This window comes from Cryptotermes secundus, unplaced genomic scaffold (genome assembly GCF_002891405.2).
Source record: "Cryptotermes secundus unplaced genomic scaffold, Csec_1.0 scaffold653, whole genome shotgun sequence".
In the NCBI taxonomy this organism is placed as follows: Eukaryota; Metazoa; Arthropoda; class Insecta; order Blattodea; family Kalotermitidae; genus Cryptotermes; species Cryptotermes secundus.
In genome coordinates, this window is record NW_019736406.1 from 1514088 (window position 1) to 1534313 (window position 20226).

Here is a 20226-nt window from a genome sequence, read left to right on the forward strand (position 1 = left end):
ATCCATGGTCAGTTCGGACTTAGCTGTAAACTGAGAAGGCAGGTGTGGCTCCAGCGAACTCCATTTCTCCTTCAATCTCCTCCGCAAGTCGTCTAAGGTCCCATCCACAGAGACGCCCAATTCGATCGCCAAACGTTCGGCTTGTTGCTTCGACAGTGAATGGATCCACGCCGACGGCATGATGACGTCATGAAACGGTCAAAAGTCTGGTATAAGTTGAGAATACCACATATAACACAGCACCCCAAAAATAAGAACACTCCCCCCAACTAATCGCTGGTGCCCAGTCACCCTCAGGCACTAGAAGTAAAAACTACCACTGGGAGTGCCTGAACAAAAACCACGCTCTGCTAACATCTGGGTGAGCCCCCACCTACTAGTTGGGGGGGAGAGGTTGCTCTCTATGTATTGTATTCGTATTATTTCCAAGACCACCAAATAAAAACACAACGGACGTAAACAGTCAATTCAATAAACATTTAATAACAGATTAAATAAATACTACCAAAAGAAAACATTACAATAATAAGGCATACCCGGGCCCGTGATCTCTTCACACAACTCGGAGACCACGCCCTTCTCCGCCACAGGCGGCGTGTAAGACATATTACGTGAAACCGACGCTACAAAATTCCATCTCCAAAAAAAAAAAAAAAAAATCCAAAAGAAAGCTTACAGAGTCTTCTAAGACTCAACAATCATGGATATTACCTGAGATGGGCCCTCCTGCCTGGAGTCTACTGCCAAATCGAATTTTTCCAGGCGCCGGCCTAAACAGAAATTTCTCACGGAGCGACATGTCCGTTTGCTACGACGTTCCAGGCAGAAGAGGGCTGGTGCCTCAGCCGAATCAGGAAAGACAGGGGGTGGTGACGTAAGATGCGCCACGGAATACGGAGAAGTGGTAAGGGATGTAGGAAAACAAATGGTAAGAGCCTAGGCCACCGTCGCTCAGAGAGGGCACCACATCCAATGAGCCGAAGAGATCGGCTCATAGGTGAGGGTGATTGTGGAGCAATTGGTGGAATGAAGATTGGCAGGGGAAACCGAAGTACTCGGAGAAAAACTGCCTCAGCGTCACTTTGTCCACCACAAATTCCACTTGACCAGACGCGGGATCGAACCCGGGCCGTCGCCGTGGGAAGCCAGCGACTAACCGCTTGAGCTATGGCGCGGCCTAGTCCAAAGAAAGTGCGTAATGCGAAAGCGATGTTCATTATGGCATATGACATTGATGGAGTGATACTGCACCACACTGTATCTCAACGACAGAGAGTAAACGCTGCCTACTACTGCAATTTCCTGCGTAATCATCTTCGTCCAGCACTCAGGAGAAAGCGACGATACTTATTGACAACGAACTCCATCATCCTTCATGCCAATGCAAGGGCTTATACTGCTGACGCTGTCAAGGATCTTCTTCGCCGCTGGCGATGGGAGATACTGCAACATCTGCCATAATCATCTGATATGAGTCCGTGCGATTATGACCTCTTTGCCAAAATGAAAGAACCACTGCTAGGGACACGTTACAACACAGGAGAGGAGATTATTTGTGCTGTAGGGCGGTCACTGCTGGACATCAACAGAAGTGGACGCACTGATGGTATATGACGCCTTCCAAAAATTTGGCAGAAGGTAGTACACATGGAGGGCGATTATATTGAAGGAATGTAAGTGTGTTTACCTCAGGTAATAAAGTCATTTCAGAACTATAGAGGTGTTGCCACTACTTTTTATCCGACCTATGTACGAGTATGTTGAAGACAAGAGAGACGATGGAACTAGACTGCAGAACACATACACGACTGAAGAGATAGAAATTTCGTGTTGTGGAGAATATCCGTCGGTTCGTTTATCCGTACGTCGCTTCCTACCAGATTCTTCATACTAACACAAAGTATCGGAGTTATTCGTAAATGTGAGATTTGGAAGTTGATGTTCGCACGTAGCAAACTGTTGTCACGCTACTCCGACAGAAAATGCAGCTGAGACGGAGCACAGTGCATTTAGAAACGTATCGGAGATCTTCACGTCCGTCAGCGCCTGTTATCTCCGTTGCACGTCTGCATAGAACTCTCGTGTGGCCTAAGCAGAAGGGAATCATACAATAAGAAGCTGGGGAGGAGGGAAGCGGAGAGTGGCGAATAATTACGGTCATAGCGTCTCCCACTGCTTAAACGTATAAAAAGGTAAAGTTGTTCCTGTACTTGCCGATCACAGTGGCCGCGCGGTCTGAGGCATCAACTGTCTTCGCTCGTTCGAACGCGGTGATAGTGGGTTCGAATCTCACTCAGAGGCATGGATGTCTGTGTTTGTGTTGTCCTGTGTGTAGGTAGCGGCATTACGACGGGTTGACCACGCGTTCAAGGAGTCCTGCTGTGTGTGTAAAAACGATTACGAAGCAGAAGACGTGGCCAGGGCCCAATGAAAGGCTGTAGAGCGACTGATGAATGGATGAAATGCGCCTGTACTTAATTAAGCATCACGCCATGAAGACGTATGGTGGAGCATAGTTAATAGTTCCACCATTTTTGACTTCGGCAATAGTTGGAGGTAAGCGGTCAGCTTCACGCTCCGGCCGCTTTAGCCTCGGGTATAGAACTCCCTGACATCCATTGGATAGGACACTAAATGGCTACAGAGCCTGTCTGAAGGATGTGGTGTAGAAAACTCTCCTGTTTCTTCCGGGAAACGAACCCCGGTCATCCGGCCCGTATACCCGTTGTATACCAGCTGAACTATAGGAATATTGATTTGCAATCGAGGAATGTTGGAAGTGAAATTATGTATGGAAGTTTTGTGATAATGTACGAGAAATTTGTGGCCCTAAGGTCGACTCAGCCTCTAACAGAAATGAGTACCAGGAATTTTCTTGGGAATAAAGGACGGCTGGCACGTAAGGCTGACAACTACACTGCCATCTGTGAGCCGATTGTCTAAAGAAAATATGGGAACCTCGACGTCTCACAGCCGTTTGGGCCTCCACGGTCTGTTACAGGGAGAGCTTTACGTTTCGCCTTTGTCACACACGCTCAGACCATGTTCCTTCAGCGCTGTACATGCTCGTATTTCATAGGACGTTATATATTTTGACTGAAATTATTCGAAAATTTGGAGAAGTCGTTGCGGAAATTATGCTGCCATATCCAGGAGGGCGTTGGACGAGGGTGGAACATCGGTTTCGAGGATCAAATTGTGTGGTTCACTTTCGCACTGCAATTAGCGGAGAGCTTTTAATTAAAGCATAGTAAAACCTTTTAATCCGATTACTTAACCTCGATTACGATCTTTGTATTATGCGAGGGGTTGGCAACACTGCGGAAGAAGATAAGAATGCATCAAAACGGTGCAGAATGGAAGATGACATTAAACCTGTTTATGGAGACTGCACCTTCTGCTCTTGCAGAGATGCTCTTGTCCAGAAGGTTTAGGGGATTTCTCGTCCCTGTTTACGCTCCTATCTTTGCGATCTTTGTTACAGGTTAAAAGTAAAGCTATCTGTGTAACAGGCCGTGGAGGCCCACAGGGTTCTGAGACGTCGAGGCTTCCACATTTTCTAGACAGTCGGCTCACAGATGACAGTGAGATGGTCAGCGTTACGCTCCGGCCGCCCTTTACGCCCCAGGAAGATTCTTGGTACTCAATTCTGTTAGAGGCTGATTCAACCCCAGGGCCATAATGGCGGCTGGAAGGATTAGGTCAATTGAAAAATCCAATGACCTGATCGGGAGTCGAACCCACCACCTTCTCCTTGAAAGGAAATATTCACTGCAGCCACATGTCAGCACCTGTTTTTCGTGTTGCTAACTGTCGAGAAGATAAACATTTCTCAATTCTTTTAAACTCTTCGACGAATTTCACAAAACAAATTGATTGGTGCGGTTGGAAAGAAAACTTTTAATTTGCTTGTAGCTTTCAGATAAAATTAATTTCGAGTGTCCGTTGACATTTCAGTAATTCGTGAATGGACTCTGTCCTCAGCCATTTCAGTACCCAGTATCAATTGGACGATTTGTTTCTGTGCTGGTGAAAAGCAGTTCCTCGCTGGCACCATGTACTTTCTGCTTCTTCCCAGTTCTTTCGTCTATTTCCCATAATTGCCGAGTATATATTCTTTCAATGAGGAGTGGAGTCGACGAAATAAATTGCTGACTTATGGGCCACGTACTTGTGACTTAATGCTGACTGAATTTGTTTCGAACCGCTAACTGACGGGGGCACGTGGTAGCGTAGTTGGTTGAGGCACTATGCTACAAGCCGGAAGGTCGCGGGTTCAGCTCCCGATGAGGTCATTGGATTTTATTTTCAGTTGACCTAATCTTGCAGCCGCACTATGGCCCTGGGGTCGCCTCAGCTTCTAACAGAAATGAGTACCAGGAATATTCTTGGGGGGAAAGGGCGGCCGACGCGTAAGGCTCACAACCTTACCGCCATCTTTGAGCCGATTGTCTAGATCAAGGGTCTCCAAACTACGGCCCGCGATGTGATTTTATCCGGCCAGCGAAAGAATTCTGCAGAAATGCCCCAGTTTAACTAATTTTCCAATGAGTACTGGTAAATGTGATTCAGATCTTATTGACCTGACATATTATACTGGAGTTCGATGGCTTAGCTGTGGAAAGGTTCTTTCGCGCTTCTTTCAGCTCAGGAATGAAATTGATATATTTCTTAACGAGGAAAACCATCACGAACCCCTTTTATCGGATACCAAGTGGCTTTGGAAATCAGCAGTTTTGCTGATCTGGTGAACCATTTGAATTTAAAGTTGCAGGGTGAAAATAACTTAGTCTGTGATTTATTTGCACTTATCAAGGCATTCAGAGCAAAGTTGATACTTCTGGAAAGGCAAGTGAAAAATTGTAACTTTGTTCATATGCTATAATGTGCAGAGTTGCATAAAAAGGGTGAAGCAGAATTTCCTTCCTCGTTTGCAAATTTAGTCATTTCAGATTTGAAAGAACAATTTCGGAAGCGATTTGCTGATTTGGATTCCAGTGCTCAGGAAATTAGATTGTTTCAAAATCCGTTTGACTGTGATGCTGCAGATGTCAAATTCAAATGGAAATTATTGAACTTCAGGAAAATTATCATATTAAAGACAAATACAAGGAAGGAAATTTGATCGAATTTTATAAATTTCTGAACTCTGAGCAATTTCCAAATTTAAAGAAATTTGCTTGTAAATTTATCTCATTTTTTGGGACGACATATCTGTGTGAACAAACGTTTTCCCAGATGAAGTACATCAAGTCGAAATACAGGGCAATTTTATCCGATGAACATTTAAAGTCGCTACTTGTGATTAGCGTTTCAAAATTTGAACCTCAATTTAATCAGATTTTAAGAATGCAAAAAGAGTTCCATCATTCACATTAATTGTTTTAATATAATTTGTGATGAAAATATGAGCATTTGCTGCTACTGTCTGTTGTTATTAATATACGACAATTTATTCTCACGTATCTTGTATTTAGTTTATGAAATTCTGTGCTTTCAATAAAACTCATATGCCTAGAGTTACTAATTTCTCATTTTATCCGGTCCATTGAAAGTGCTTAATTACCTAATGTGGTCCATGGTTCGAAAAGTTTGGAGACCCCTGGTCTAGATAATGTGAGACTCTCAACGTCTCACAACCCGATGGGCCTTCAAGGACTTTTACTTTACCGCTGACTGGCGCTACACAGGGACCCCACACCGAAGACACTGTGGCTTGCGTTTGTCCCCCTCCCACGTCAGTCGAGTAAACCCTGAACTTATCTAATCGTGTTTGTATTTACGATAACGCATTTTGTCTGCCTTTGATCTCGCGGTCGTAACTGTTGTGTTGTAGCGAAGCTGGTTGAGGTACTACGCTAAAAGTCGTGAGGTGCGGGTTCCATTCCCAGTTCACACCTTCCCATCCATTTTAATATTATCTCCCCATTTTAGTGTACATTTTCTTAGTTGTCTCTCTTCTTGAGGTTGTACCCATTGCTTTATGTTCGTCTCTCCCCTCTTCCTTATACTTCTGCGCACCCTATCTATCGCTGTCGTGATCTCTGGCGTGGAGTACAAGTTGAGAAGTTCCTCGTTAAGAATTTGTATTATTCTTCTTATTAATATCATCCTTGTTAGGGTCCAGATACGTTTCTCAAACACGCGGTAACGTAGTTCGTTGAGGCACTATGGTACAAGCAGGAATGTCGTGGGTTCGATTCCCAATGGGTTCATAGGATTTTTCTGTTGACCTAATCCTTCCAGCCGCACTATGGCCCTTGGGGTCGACTTAGAATACAAGGAATTTTCCGGGGGGTAAAGGGCGGCCTGCCGGCACGTAAGGCTGACAACCTCATCGCCATCTGTGAGCAGATTGTCTAGAAAATGCGAGAGGCCCGACGTCTCACAACTCTATGGGCCTTCACGAGGGCTAGCTGTATATATTTTGTTACACATATACACAGCTGCCCAGTTCTGCTGATTTCTTGCATATGAATTCTGCACATGCGCAGTGCTGTGTGTGCTTAATGATCGGAGCGCCCGGTAGCCTAATTAAAAACGTCCGTGAATTTATATTGGACGAACAGTGCAGAGAGATTCTTGTTGACCGGAAAATTCTGCATGAAATATAAGTCGGAAGTTCTGGTCTGTAAATGGCAGTGGTCTTTATGTTTGTGGGGAAGCTAAGTGGACAGGGATCCCAAAGGAGCTTCATGTCGAGTTAGGTCTTGTTGAGCTTTATTTGACAGGGTTTTATGAAACTCAGTAGCACCAACATCAACTTTTTATGCTCTCTTAAATCCGGGTTTCTAGCGCCCTCATCCCATGACGGCGGCACGAGTGACGGGGCTGTCAGTAATTCCCGACTGTGTAGCGTCCAATTATTGGATAAGAGTGAATAGTGAACTGGAAAGGACTGATTTTATTTTAACCCCCAGTTTTCCTGTAAGAACTACGGAGAAGTCTGGAAAAAATTAGGACGTTGTCCCAATCAAAAATCAAACCTGTGACCTCCCGATTACAAGTCAGAAGCTTTTGCAGGTTCAAATAGATACCGGTATAGCTGGGTCGAATACCTGCACCGTAGCCCTGAGAGTCGTAGGAGGCGACGAAAAGGAAACCCAGTACCTGGGGGTATAACTGGACCACCCTGTCCCTGGGGTACGTAAATGCGAGGGTCCTGACCCTCCACGTTGATGGAGTCATGAAGCAGAGACAGTAAAATATTGTCATGAGTCCCCCGGGACTCTGCCCGAGAATGACTGCGCTGTCGAGGACCAGCACCAATTGTAAATGACAGACCCATTATCTCGTCAGGGAGGATGTTATATAAGAACTATAACCGCAAGTGTTCATTTAGAAAATAAAATTACTGGTCGTGAGTCTCAAGGGGCTTCTAGGCAAGACGAACTGATTGGCAGTAAACCGCCAGTCGTAAAGTGACTCTGACTCTGGTCAATATACTGTGACGTGCTGAGCTATGGATGACGCCCCTCCCCCCCCCGCCAGCCGTGATGCGCCGAGCGAAGCCGAAGCGAGCCGATGTTAGCCGAGTCCTAGCATCCTGGTCGCTAGGCAACGCAAGTCAACAGCGGTGACGTCACCAAGTAGTAACAGCGGTTACCTCCGCTAGCGTTACATAGCAACACGGCGCCATGCAAAGGGTGCCTATTACGTGGCCGTTTTCCCGTATTGTCCGATCGAGGCTACATACGGAGCAGCGAAGGCTATTCACAGTCAGTTGTACTGAGTTATAAAGCAACAGTCGCCGAGGTCAGTTGTATTGTGGCATTTGGAGTGTACTAATTGTGATACTGCAGATAGCAGTAACCGTAAATCTGTAATTTGTGTGATTGTAAGTGCGAATGTGAAATAAAATTCGCTACGTCGAATACATCGTGAACTTATTTGTCGCGTTATACCCCGCGATACGCGACAATACTGACCAGGCTACGAGCTGCACGACCGTGGTTTGATTCCTGGAAGGGACAGTAATTATTACCGCGTCGAAGGCGGCTGTGAGGTCCACCCAAGCCCGCTATCCAGGATGTACCGGGGCCCATCTCCCCGGGGTAGAGCGTTGGGACCGTGTATCCCACTCTCAACTCTATATAATATCGAGGTTTAAAAATTCGGGGAGCAAAACCTCCACCACCATACGTTTCCATCGCGTAATGCAGAATTATAGGCAGACAACCTTTCCTTTCGTGATGTAACGTCGTGTAATTCGGTAGAAATGTACGGAATTTGGAACTGAGGTATGGATATCTGTCTCCTGGAAAGAAAACTCGTGTCCCTACTGTCTCCATATTGCTCCCTTCAGCCTGGTTTTATTTTGGTTTACCCATCCACTCTGAATATGTAGACTGTATGTTCCTTTCGAAACGTCTGTTGACTCCCGGTGGATTACACGGTGTTATATCTCAGGAGATAGAATTCAATTTGGCCGACATTCCATAGGAACGCGCTGCTTCCATCGTCAAGGTCAGAGCGGAAGCATCTCACCGATTGGTTTCCTCATCTGCCGTGATGATGGAGGGACTGTATTTTTATTTTTCTGATGAGGCGAGAACGAGGCCACTTGGTACTGCGGCCACTGTTTGGCCTATTGTACCAGCCCCAGATGATAGATTATGATGCTCGTTGGAGGAATTGGTAGGGAAAACCGAAGTTCTCGGAGAAAACCTGCCCCAGTACCACTTCGTCCACCAGAAATCCCACATGACATGTCCCGGGCTCGAACAAAGGCCACCATTGTCGGAAGCAAGCGATTAACCGCCTGAGCTATGGCACGGTCTGAGGCTGTATATTCCTCCGAAACGTCGGTGAAATACCAGACTACACCACGTCATATCCATGAATACGGTACTTTCCACAGTAAGCGCTCTGACAATCTCGAATCCAACTTAAGTTACATAAAACAGCAGGCGTCGCGCATAGGCGTCTTTAGCATCCGAGTGACTCATTTGCCCCCTTCTTTTCTGTAGTGACTCGGGTTGCCTAACCTCAGCAGCAGCTGTAGGAAGAAACCCTCACCCTCTCCGTGCACAATAATGTGAGAGTGTACACAAATCTTAGAATGCGAAGGCCAGAACGTGGGCAGACAAGTGACTGCAGACTGTGCGCATGTCTGATGCACAGAAACGCATATCCGTACTTCGAATTGAATTCGTCCGAAGAGCGGGTCTTCAGCGTTGTTAGGTGTGATCACTCTATATCCTGTGGAGTCCGGTGCAGGTCAGTTCAAGTCACAACTCAGTTCTCAACCTTTCGGCTATGTATACTTTTATATGTATAAAGAGTGTCCCAGGAGGAAAGGTCAATATTCTGGGAGGTCACAGTATCTGTTATTCTGAAGAAAAAAAAAGTGTATATGTACATGTGCCCTATTCCGCGCGGTTTCTGATACAGAGCTATATCACTATACATTTCCAAAATTGTTGATAAGAAAGAGATATCAAGTACTGTTTGTAATACCGGTAATTATTTTTGAAGTGACAAAGTTGGCTCAGTTTACCCAGTATAATGCATTTTCGAAAATTCCACCGTCAACATCAAGGCACTTTGCAACTCGCGTGAGGACATGGCGTGTTGCTCGTCTGTGCAGTGTACTGCACATTGAAATAGCTCTATCTCGGTGCAACTCGTGTGAGGACATGGCGTGTTGCTCGTCTGTATAGTGTACAGTGTGCTGCACAGTGAAATAGCTCTATCTCGGTGCAACTCGTGTGAGGACATGGCGTGTTGCTCGTCTGTACAGTGTACTGTACAGTGAAACAGCTCTATCTCGGTGCAACTCGTGTGAGGACATGGCGTGTTGCTCGTCTGTTCAGTGTATAGTGTCCTGTCAGTGAAATCACTCTGTCTCGGTGCAACTCCTGTGAAGACATGGCTTGCTGCTCGTCTGTACAATGTACAGTGTCCTGTACAGTGAAATCGCTCTGTCTCGGTGCAACTCATGTGAAGACATGGCTTGCTGCTCGTCTGTACAGTGTACTGTCCAGTGAAGTAGCTCTGTCTCGGAAACAGTTCGGGATAGGCATATGTCCATGCACACTTTTTGCTTAGAAGGACCGAACCTATGACCTTTCCTTCTGGGACATCCTGCATATGCTGACGTTACTTTATGTTACATTAGGTTATGAATTACCACCGAGGGGACTGGTCTAGCAATAAATCCATAGACCTCTATTCGAGAGATGTCGGTTCAAATCCCGGCAGGGACATCGACTCTCTTAATTGGTGTTTATCATGGCTTTACTCAGCCCCCCCCCACATTTCGGGATATTGGTTTCTTTAAAACCCCGTCCAGTTCGTCTCACTCGACGCTCTCTAGTGTCTATATTGAGAGTGACGTAAAGGTATGCCTCCGTCCAGCTGTGTGTATCCCGCAGAATCTCATGTAATTATATTTTCAGCAGAGCTAATAGAGTGAGATGAGGAAAGACATTGCCTTCCGTCGAATTGCTGCTACAGGGAATCCCTGCCTGCCCGTATCTTCCATCCCTTCTTCAGGCAGACTTGCGCGCAGGCGCACGATTTGTTGGACGGTCTGTACACGCCGTTTTTCGGGTTCCAGCGTACCGCTGCCGAATGTAGCGCGAAGACTGAATAAGCAGTGGATTCTAGTACATAAATATTTGTTTTGAATTGTTTCATTTTTGGTCCGTTACACTATCAATCACANTATTTGTTACTAACATCCGCATTTTGACGTTGTGAATTTTAGGGTTCCAAATGATAAAAAAAAATATATATGTTTCTCTTCAGGGTATGCGGTAGCATAGTCTGTTCAGGCCGGTTCGATTCCCGATGAGATCATTGGAATTTTCAATTGTTCTAATCGTTCCAGCCGCACTATGGCTCTGGGGTCAACTCAGCCTCTAACAAAAATGAGTACCAGGAATCTTCCTGGGGGTAAATGAAGACCGGTGCGTAAGGCTGACAACCTCAGCGCCATCTATGAGCCGTTACAGAGATAGCTTTCCCTTCTTTATATGATTCTCGTCTTATTCTTCTCCTCTTCCATACATGTTTATCATTCTCTTTTACTTTCTGTTAATCCTCTCATGTCTCCCTCGTTTTCTTTTCAGTTCCTTCCGTTATTTTTCCTCTTTATCGGTCTCTATTTCTACCTCTTCTTTCCCTTCTCTATCTCATTAATCTTCTTCCTCGTCTCATCTTCCTTTTTTGTTTCTTTCCTATTCCTCTCCTTTTATGCACCCCTGTATTTTGTTACCATGCCCGCCCAACTCCACAGAGCCGCTACTTCTTGACAAACTGATAGGCCAACAGATACCTCCTTTTATAGAACCCTCTGGTTGACGACCTGTTCACAAGAGAATCTGACTCCACGGAGCAAGACTCTGAGAAGCTAACAGTCGCTCAGCTTCTCAAGAAACTGCCCCCTCTTAGGGAACACGAAGGTTCAATAACAGTTTCTGTGAAACAGTTATCGGTGTCAGCTAGGATGTATGTTGACGCAGCTTCTGTTCTGTTGCAGGAAGGAAACATGCGTCTGAAGGAGGCCGAGTGTCCCGCGGACATCCCGGGGCCCCTCTTGCACACGTGAGTACCACTCTTGCTGCGCACGTTGCATTCGCAAGGCGAAAATCAATCGTAGAAGACGACAGAAAGCCTAGCTCGAGGTTAGTCATCTTTTTCCAAGTAGAGGCAGAGCAGTGGGCAGGAAATTGAGAGGAAAGGTACACATAGCCGATAGGAAAACAATACGAGGAAGTGTATTTTGCATTGGCTAATCGGAAGGAGATCCACACTATCAACAGAAAGCAAACGCCTCCTATACAAAGCAGTACTTAGACCCGTATGGACCTATGGAATTCAGCTGTGGGGGACAGCCTCCAGTCCCAACATCGAAAGCCTCTAGCGCTTTCAATCCAAGACTCTCCGATCCATTCTGAACGCGCCTTGGTACATAAACAGCCACACGATCCTTGAAGGTCTGCAAATATACACAGTGCTCAGTGGAGTACCAAACACTTAAGCAAATTAGAAAACCACAGTAATGCACTAGCAGTGAACCTGTTAGACAATAGCAACTCTACACACTGACTGAAAAGATACACCGTCGTAACTCTACCAGACACACCTGAGCAAAACCCCAATAAGAGAATTAAACGATACCGAAGTGAACAAAAATAAAGACATGAGTTACGCCACTGGGCGTAACTCCTTCACGAGCCAGTACTTATTGAACATATGGGCCTACGTTCATTGCAGATTCTGCAGATCATATATAATAAATACGTGGAAAGAGATGAACACTGTGCCTGAAGTTGACTGCCTCTGTGCTCTAGTGGTCAGAGTTCCCTGCTACAAATCCAGAGGTTCCGGTTCGATTCCCCGGAGCTACCAAATTTTGTGAGAAGTATTGGAGTCTGGAACGAGATCCACTCAGCCTCGTGAGGAGCTACTTGAATGGAAAGGTAGCGGCTCCGGTCTAGAAAAGCCGAAATTAACGGCGGTGGGGACCCGTTGCACTGACCACGCGACACCCTCTAACCTCTGAAGTTGGCACTAACTTCGCCGACAAGCGGCAGTCGCTTGGTCGGTATACTTCACTTGCGGACTAAAGCCACAGTGTTTGTCGTCTTTATGTTGGATTATTTTTTAATTCACATTTTGTTTTCTAGCACTGCTCTAAGACAATAGCAGGTAGCTCAGCGTGCCCTGCTAACACTCCCCCCCTACGAAAGTCGTACCACGAAGCTTCCCTCCATCGGAATTGGTAGACGCGTTCTTGCATACTTACCTTTAAGCTGGTCTGTGGTTCTCGCGGTGGCGTTCATGAACACTACCAGCTTCTGGATGTGATGCCGTGTATTCTGGTACACGCTCACCCACGTTCGGAGTAATTACTGACTCCATATTTGTGGTCAATATGTGACGAGCAAGATGGAGGCGGTTCATTCCTCCGAACCCTCAGTGAACTTCTACGGGTTTACATTGCTTCATATTGCAGCGTTGAAGTACTTGAGGATATGAAGAAAGCAGTCTTCTGGGATTTGGCACCGTGTATATGTGGTGTTAACCGACGTTTCGGAGGAAATTATCGCCTCCATCTTCAAGGTAGAAGAAAAAATATAAGAAATCTGCAAGCGAAGAGACCGTGAGAACCGGTTACGACGAACAGAGAATCCTGCTCACTCTCACGAATGAGTCTGTCTTATATTACGACCGACGGTCAGTCGGCCAGTCTGTCTTGGAATAAAGCATCCATCTGTGGCTTACGACCAGATTTGTATTACTGTCAGACAGTTGCGGGTTTATTTATGTGGGGCGCTCTCTCTGACGAGAGGATGGACCTCTCGTTCTAATTGGTGCTGATCCTCGCCAGCGAAGTCATCCTAAGGTCCGGGTCCCCGTGGGACTCGCTACCATACTTTACTGCCTCATATTCGAGACTTCCTTTTGAGTCGCCTCGCAGGGTCACGGTGGAGGTATTTGACCCCGCCTCCACACGGGATCTCGCGAATGAACTGAACTATCTGTTTTATAACGTGGTCGAAACGAATATGTCACAATGTCTTACCGTTCCTCAGCTATTGTTTCTCTGTTTTATTCGTTGCAGCGGGGACGTCCTTACCGAACCGTTGCCTAGCAGTGGTCATATTCGGCTTCTGTTCGTTGCAGCAGAAACGTGACTACCGAACCGTCGCCAAGTAATTATCATATTCCGGTTCAGCGGGTATATGATTACCGAACCGTTCCCTGGCTATGATATTCGTAAAAGTATGTTTCAGTCTCTTTACAACTTTTATGTTCTTTTTAAAAGTCCAGGCGTAGGGCGGATGCCTGGCTTGCTGTCCTTACTGCCAGCGTCCCAACGGCAATCTGTTCAGTAAACCGTAGTCCCGAAGAAAAAGGTAAAACTGTCCATGGGCTTAATTAATTAAGCACTACGACATGAATACGTATGGAGTGAGTAGAGGACTTCGGCTCTTTGTGGAGGTGGGTGGTCAGTTCCACGCGTCGGCCGCTCTGCCCCCTTGGAAATATTCTTCAGTACCCATTGGATGGGAGATTGGGTGTGCTTCAGAGTCCGTCTGTACTCCGTGAAGAAGAGAAAATTCTATCGTCCTGCTAGGAACAAAAGCCCTGCAGTCCAGCCCGCAGCCATATCCGTGCTTCCACGTCGTAACCCACCTTTAGCAACTCGTTTCCCCAGATACGTGCATTTTAGCGTTGTTTTGTCCGAGACCTCGCCTGCCGCTCAGAAGACAGTCTGGGCCAAGTGGTTGAGGAAATATTGGTCCAGACCTCTGTGAGAGGCTAACCGCCAGTTCATTGCGACCGCAGAGCATGGTCCATCCCTCTGAGATTTGTGAAATGTGCACAGTGTTTCGGAAATACGTGTTCTCCACTAGATGCTAGCCTTCGCGAGGAAATTAAACGGGGAATGCTCGCTACCATTCAGTCCAGAACCTGTTCTCATTTGCTTGTAAAACTATAATATTGCCTGTGGTTCTGTATGGGTGAGAAACTTTGTCTCTGACATAAAGGGAGGAGCATAGACTGAGGGTGCCGTCGTTTTTCTTTCACTGCAACAAGTAACAGATCTTGAATATTCCATCTGATCTGCCTGCATTCTCGTCTAATCTTCACGGTCAGAGGTTCACTCCCGTGTACTTAGTCAGACAGTGCCATAAGTTTCTAACCCTTGAGCATTTCCTTCTGCGTTAATCGCTTTGCAGTTATCTTAACACAAGTAATGCTCTGCTGTACAGCTTCACCATTTGATTCAGCAACATATACTGTGTTAGTGAACAGTGTTGGTCCTCGCCAGCGCAGTCACACTCAGGTCTGGGTCCCGCTGGACTTACGACCACATTTTACTGTCTCAGGTTCGAGACTCCCCCAACCTGGAGGGCCAGGTTCCCGCATTTATATCACCCAGTAAAGGGTTGGCACAGTTATACCCCCAGGCACTGTTAATAGGCTTGGGATTCCCGCCACATAACCTCGGGGCAAATCCAACATAAAACATCAACAATCCCTCCATTGTCGCTTGCGTCTTCGTTTCCGAGGGAACATGTTTACCTAGCCGTTGCGTAGCAATGAGCGTCTACTCTGGCTACACTGTTCCGGCTTTCTGGCGTCATGCTACATTATTATTATCATCCCGCCCAGTATATTCCGGCAACCGTAATACAGTTCATTTCAAAGATGTAATTTCAGTTTAAATATGGTTATTGAATTGCAGAATATGCGTCAGTACTCAAACCATGAGGTGTATTCATTGATACGAATTTCCTTTTCTCCGTAGCCATAACGTGGGCCAGCGGGATCGAAACCGGAACCATTCGGTCACCAGGGACAAGCTGCCAGACGCCGGCGTCATCCACTGCAGGTACAATATGTGAAAGGTGCAGAACGCAGCTCGTTTGACCTGTCAAGTTCACTCGCTATCCTGACCTACATTTCCACGCGGGTAGATACCGGAATGGAGCGGAGAAGCCTCGCATCTGCTCCCCCCCCCAAAAAAAAACTAGATTTATGCAAACTATAGAAAACACACCATATGAAATCGAAATTAAATTTATTTTTGTAATTATGTCCAAAATAACAGGTCTTAAACGGTGTATGTTTGCAAGAAAATTTCACCTCTGCCTCCCTAACCGTCGGAAAGGTGTCTGCCCCCCCCTGGAAAAACATCCTGGTAAGGGATGTTCCTAGCAGTAAGCCCACCCACTTTTAAAGCCATGTGCGGAATAAGGGATGCAGTGACCTTGACTGGAGAGAACAGTTCTTTACTATTTGCATCCTGTTGTCTACCATGATTTGTTTTTGTTTATATGTATTTTATATCTCGTGATATAAGTGAGAATGTGAAATGTTTTATATATTTGGGTAGCTTGTTAACAGATGATGGAAGGTGTACTTGTGAAATTAAATCTAGGATTGCCATGGCAAAAGCTGCATTTAGCAAGAAGAAGAATCTTTTTACCAGCAAATTGGACTTAAATTTGAGAAAGAAACTAGTGAAATGCTACATTTGGAGCATGGCTTTGTATGGGGCTGAAACTTGGACACTTAGGGCAGTAGATCAGAAACACCTGGAAAGCTTCGAAATGTGGTGTTGGAGAAGGATGGAGAAGATCAGTTGGACCGATTATGTGAGAAATGAAGAAGTGTTATTTAGAGTCAGTGAGCAGAGGAATACATCCTACACGAAATAAGAAAACGGAAGGCTAATTGGATTGGTCATATCTTACGCAGTATCTGCCTTCTAAAAGAAGTTATTGAAGGAAAGATAGAGGAAGAAGACGTAAGAAGATGCTGGATGACTTTGGAGACAGAAGAGGATATTCTCATTTGAAGGTGAAAGCTCTAGATCGCATTAAGTGGAGGAACTGTTTTGGAAGAGACTGTGGACCTGTCGTCTGACAGATTACTGATGAATGAATGAATGGCATAAGTGAATTACTTGCAGGTTCTTGGAGCTATTCACGTATAATGAGTTTTTAGGTTATGTTTTTTCTGTTGTCTTCCTGAATATGAAGCCATGATTGAGTTTTCTGTGAAAGTGAATTAAATTGTTATAGTATTGGGTTACATTTTTAATAATATCTCATTAAATCAGATCTAAAATTTTGTGACGATGGTACATTAATATAAATATTATGTTTTTGGATATTATCCATCGTCCTGCCATTATCTGAAAACACAATCCTCTTTGTATTTCGAAACACGACGTTTCGGAGAGTGGTTTTTGTCTCCGTCTTCAGGTGAAACTACTCAGTTGGGCCCAATCAATACAGCTAGTCCCTAGATGGAGACAGAATCTTGTCTCCTAAACGTATTTCGAAATATAAAGAGGACGGTGTTTGAGATAAACACAGGACGATGGATAGTGTCCAGAAACATAATATTTGTACGTCGTTAAATATTAAGAGCTTTTATTTTTATTTCTGTTTAATTCTAAAATTTCTAATTTGAAATGTATCATTATTACTTACTTTCTTTAGAGTGTGCCCTGTACTTATCGTGTGGACGTGTTTGTGTCGTGCCTGTTCATGGTTCCAATGTGGACTGGCTAGTGTTTATGTAAGAAGTGACAGCTACACACATGATTACGATGATTAACACTAAAATTGATCCATTTCAATGACGTGAGACAGATTTAAGGAAACCACATTGTAATATGGTAGAGGACTACAATTTCCGAGGAATATTTCACCTCCATCTTCAAGTTAGACTGAAGGCGAAAGCAGCAACTCATTCAGAAAAGTTAACAGTTTTTTTATCAGACTATACTACATCGTGTACCAGAGGTATGTTGATGCAAGGAGACCAATTTTCACATCTTTACCAAAAGTTTTGGCTAAACTGTAAGGGATTACTTTCCTGTAACATTCGATTCTGAAGGCCTGTTTATACGCCAGCAGCAAAATACGTCTTTGTCTCTGGTTGTCTATACGATTTACTAATTCCACCAGTAACAGAAGTATCTACATATAATGTATTCAAGAGCTGTGCGTTTTCCTGCTGTTTCCCTAAACTCAATTACCCGATCGTCTTTGTAATGGAAACATGTGTTTACCGTGAAGTAGGCATTGATCTCTTTAAAATTATTTTTAACAAAGACTCTCCCCTACCACGTAAAATTGTTTGTTATCCGTCCAACGTACTTACTTACTTACTTACTTNTCCTTGACTTGATCATTGTAATTATACTTGGAGAAGAGTACAAGTTATGAAGCTCCTCATTATGCAGTTTTCTCCAACCTTCTGTCACTTCATCTCTCTTCGGTCCAAATATTCTCCTGTTCTCAAACATCCTCAGTCTATGTCCTTCCCCTAATGTCAGAGACCAAGTTTCACACCCATACAGAACCACAGGCAAAATTATAATTTTATATATTTTAATTTTTATGTTTTTGGACAGCAGACGAGAAGACAAGAGGCTCTGGACTGAATGGTAGAAAGCATTACCCGAGTTCAGTCTCCTCTTAATTTCCTCCTGAATCAGGTTTCCGTTCAACGTACACACATGAAACAAATCTTAGTAAAGCAAATAGGGTGACGAGTTCCGTATTTTGGAATATAAAGCCTTGTAGTTCGTTGAAAGTCTACCGACGTTTCGGAGGAACATGTCACCTGTATCTTCAGGGTCGAAGAAGAAACCGTCGTGAAAAGTGGTGGCAAGCGGGAGCCAGCATATCCCAGGAGGTAGAACTCTTCGTAGCCACCGCTGTGAGAAGCTCAACTCAAACCTCTTGGTATCTGTAAATGCCTGTCTGTTGGCCACACGTCAGTTTATCCGGAGGTTCCTGCGACCGCTCAACCCAGTGAAGGGGTTTTGGCTGTTTCCGTCGATCCCAGAGAAATCGCTGGGGAGTGTCCAAATGGCACGTTGCACTGCATGCTTCACGTGTAACCTGCCCCAGTCGTAAATACCACCAATTTCTCGCTAATGTAGACCTTCAAAAGTTAATATAAAAATTCCTATGAAACGCAGTAGATACCCTCCTATTTTTTTTTATAGCGAAGTCCAGGTCCCAAAGCTTTACCTCCTTCACTTCCCAACGCGTTACCTCTTTCAATTCGAAACCGTTCACCACATTCACTTCCAGACCCTTTACCCCTTCACTTCCCAACGCTTTACCTTCTCCACAACATACCTCTACCAGAAGGACGAGTAAGCACTGTAACGTTTTATCATCCCCCTTCTTGAAATGTAGTGGCCCTCATTACCCCATCCCCTCACTCTCTTTTATCTTTGACTGCCCTCTCTCTATTTCTCCCTCCGTGCTTCAAAGGATGACGCTTTTTACGTAGACTACGTTACCTGCCATCAGTCCAGCGAACCTCAAGGGCGTTGTTTACTAACCACCTAGAAGAATCTTCAGCAACTGTGGCTCTTTATTCTTTTCAATCCCCCTGTTCCATGTGTGTTGTGAAAATGTGTGAGGCGCTATGGGGTAAATGTTAAACTATGCCTGTAACGGGCCTTGGAGGGGGTTGTAAGACGTCGAGGCCCCCACATTTTCTATATAGTCGGCTCACAGATGACAGTGAAATTGTCAGCCTTACACCCTGGCCGCCCTTTCCCCCCAGGAAGATTCGTGGTGCTCATTTCTGTTAGACCATCTGTCGACTCCAGGGCCATAATACGGCTGAAAGGATTAGGTCAATTGAAAAATCCAATGACCCCATCGGGTATCGAACCGTCTTGTAGCATAGTGCCTCAGCAACTACGCTACGGCATGCCCGATTGGATAACGATGGAAATTCTTGCACTTCGATAAAGTAAAAGAAAATATTACCTAATTGTAATAGTGTGACAAATATGTGCTAGGCAACGGTTCGATAAACAGATTTCCGCGGCAACGAATAGACTCGGAATAGTCCATTTCTGTGCAACGTTTCGGTAAGCACGTTCCCGGAGCAACTGATAACTCAGAAAAGCAGAATAACAAAGGAACTTAAGACATTGTGACATATATTCGGTCCGCCCCGAAGTTGTAAAGAGTTAGCTCAGATCATTCGTGAGTAACGAATACCGCGTGGAGGCGGGATCGAATACCTCCATTGTAGCTCTTCGAGTCGTAGAAGGCGACGAAAAGAGAAGTCTCGATTCTGAGGCAGTAAATTAAGGTCACTAGTCCCACGAGACTAAGACCCGAAAATAACTGCGCTGGCGAGGGCCAGCAGCAATTTTAATCGACAGGCGCGTCCTCTCGTCAGAGAGAGCGCCCCACGCCAACAAACCCGCAACTGTCTGAAAGTGGTAGAAATCTTGTCGTAAGCCCAAAATGGGTACTTTATACCAAGACAGACTGGCCAACTGAGCATCGGTTTTAACGTAAGTCTCAGACTCAGACTTGTTAGTGAGCCGTCGTTCGGCATTCGTCAGAGAGTTTAGTGATTCATTCTTATGGTAGTTCAGTGTTCATCTGTGGAGTGCTAACCAGTGGACAGCGGAAGCTCAAAAAGTGAGTGATTCGTAAATCAGAACCAAGTCAGTCACAGCGGAAGCGAAGACACTTGTGGCCCAGTAAACAATGGAGCTAGTCTTGGACAGCCATGGATTGTGGGCTGTTATAATTGGTTGTAATTATAATCGAAGTGCTAATAAATCCAGTAGTTCAACCCAGAACCCGTTATTATTCGTCACGGAACCCCTAACACGTGACAATATCAAAGTTGTATTTTGTACTGAATCTGAAACGCTAATGAGTTGAATGAAAATACTCGTATGTCATCATCATCATCAGTAAT

At 45.1% G+C, this 20226-nt stretch overlaps 1 protein-coding gene across 1 annotated transcript in view; it reads left to right on the forward strand.

Annotated features, from left to right (window-relative positions):
- Positions 1–20226, forward strand: part of LOC111869894 (schwannomin-interacting protein 1) — a 615950-nt gene that overhangs the window by 492091 nt on the left and 103633 nt on the right. Inside the window, exons 5-6 of the mRNA XM_023861756.2 lie at positions 11486–11550; positions 15269–15352. Coding sequence (XP_023717524.1) covers positions 11495–11550; positions 15269–15352 — 140 coding nt within the window. The 5' untranslated portion in view covers positions 11486–11494. The remainder of the gene's footprint in view (positions 1–11485; positions 11551–15268; positions 15353–20226) is intronic.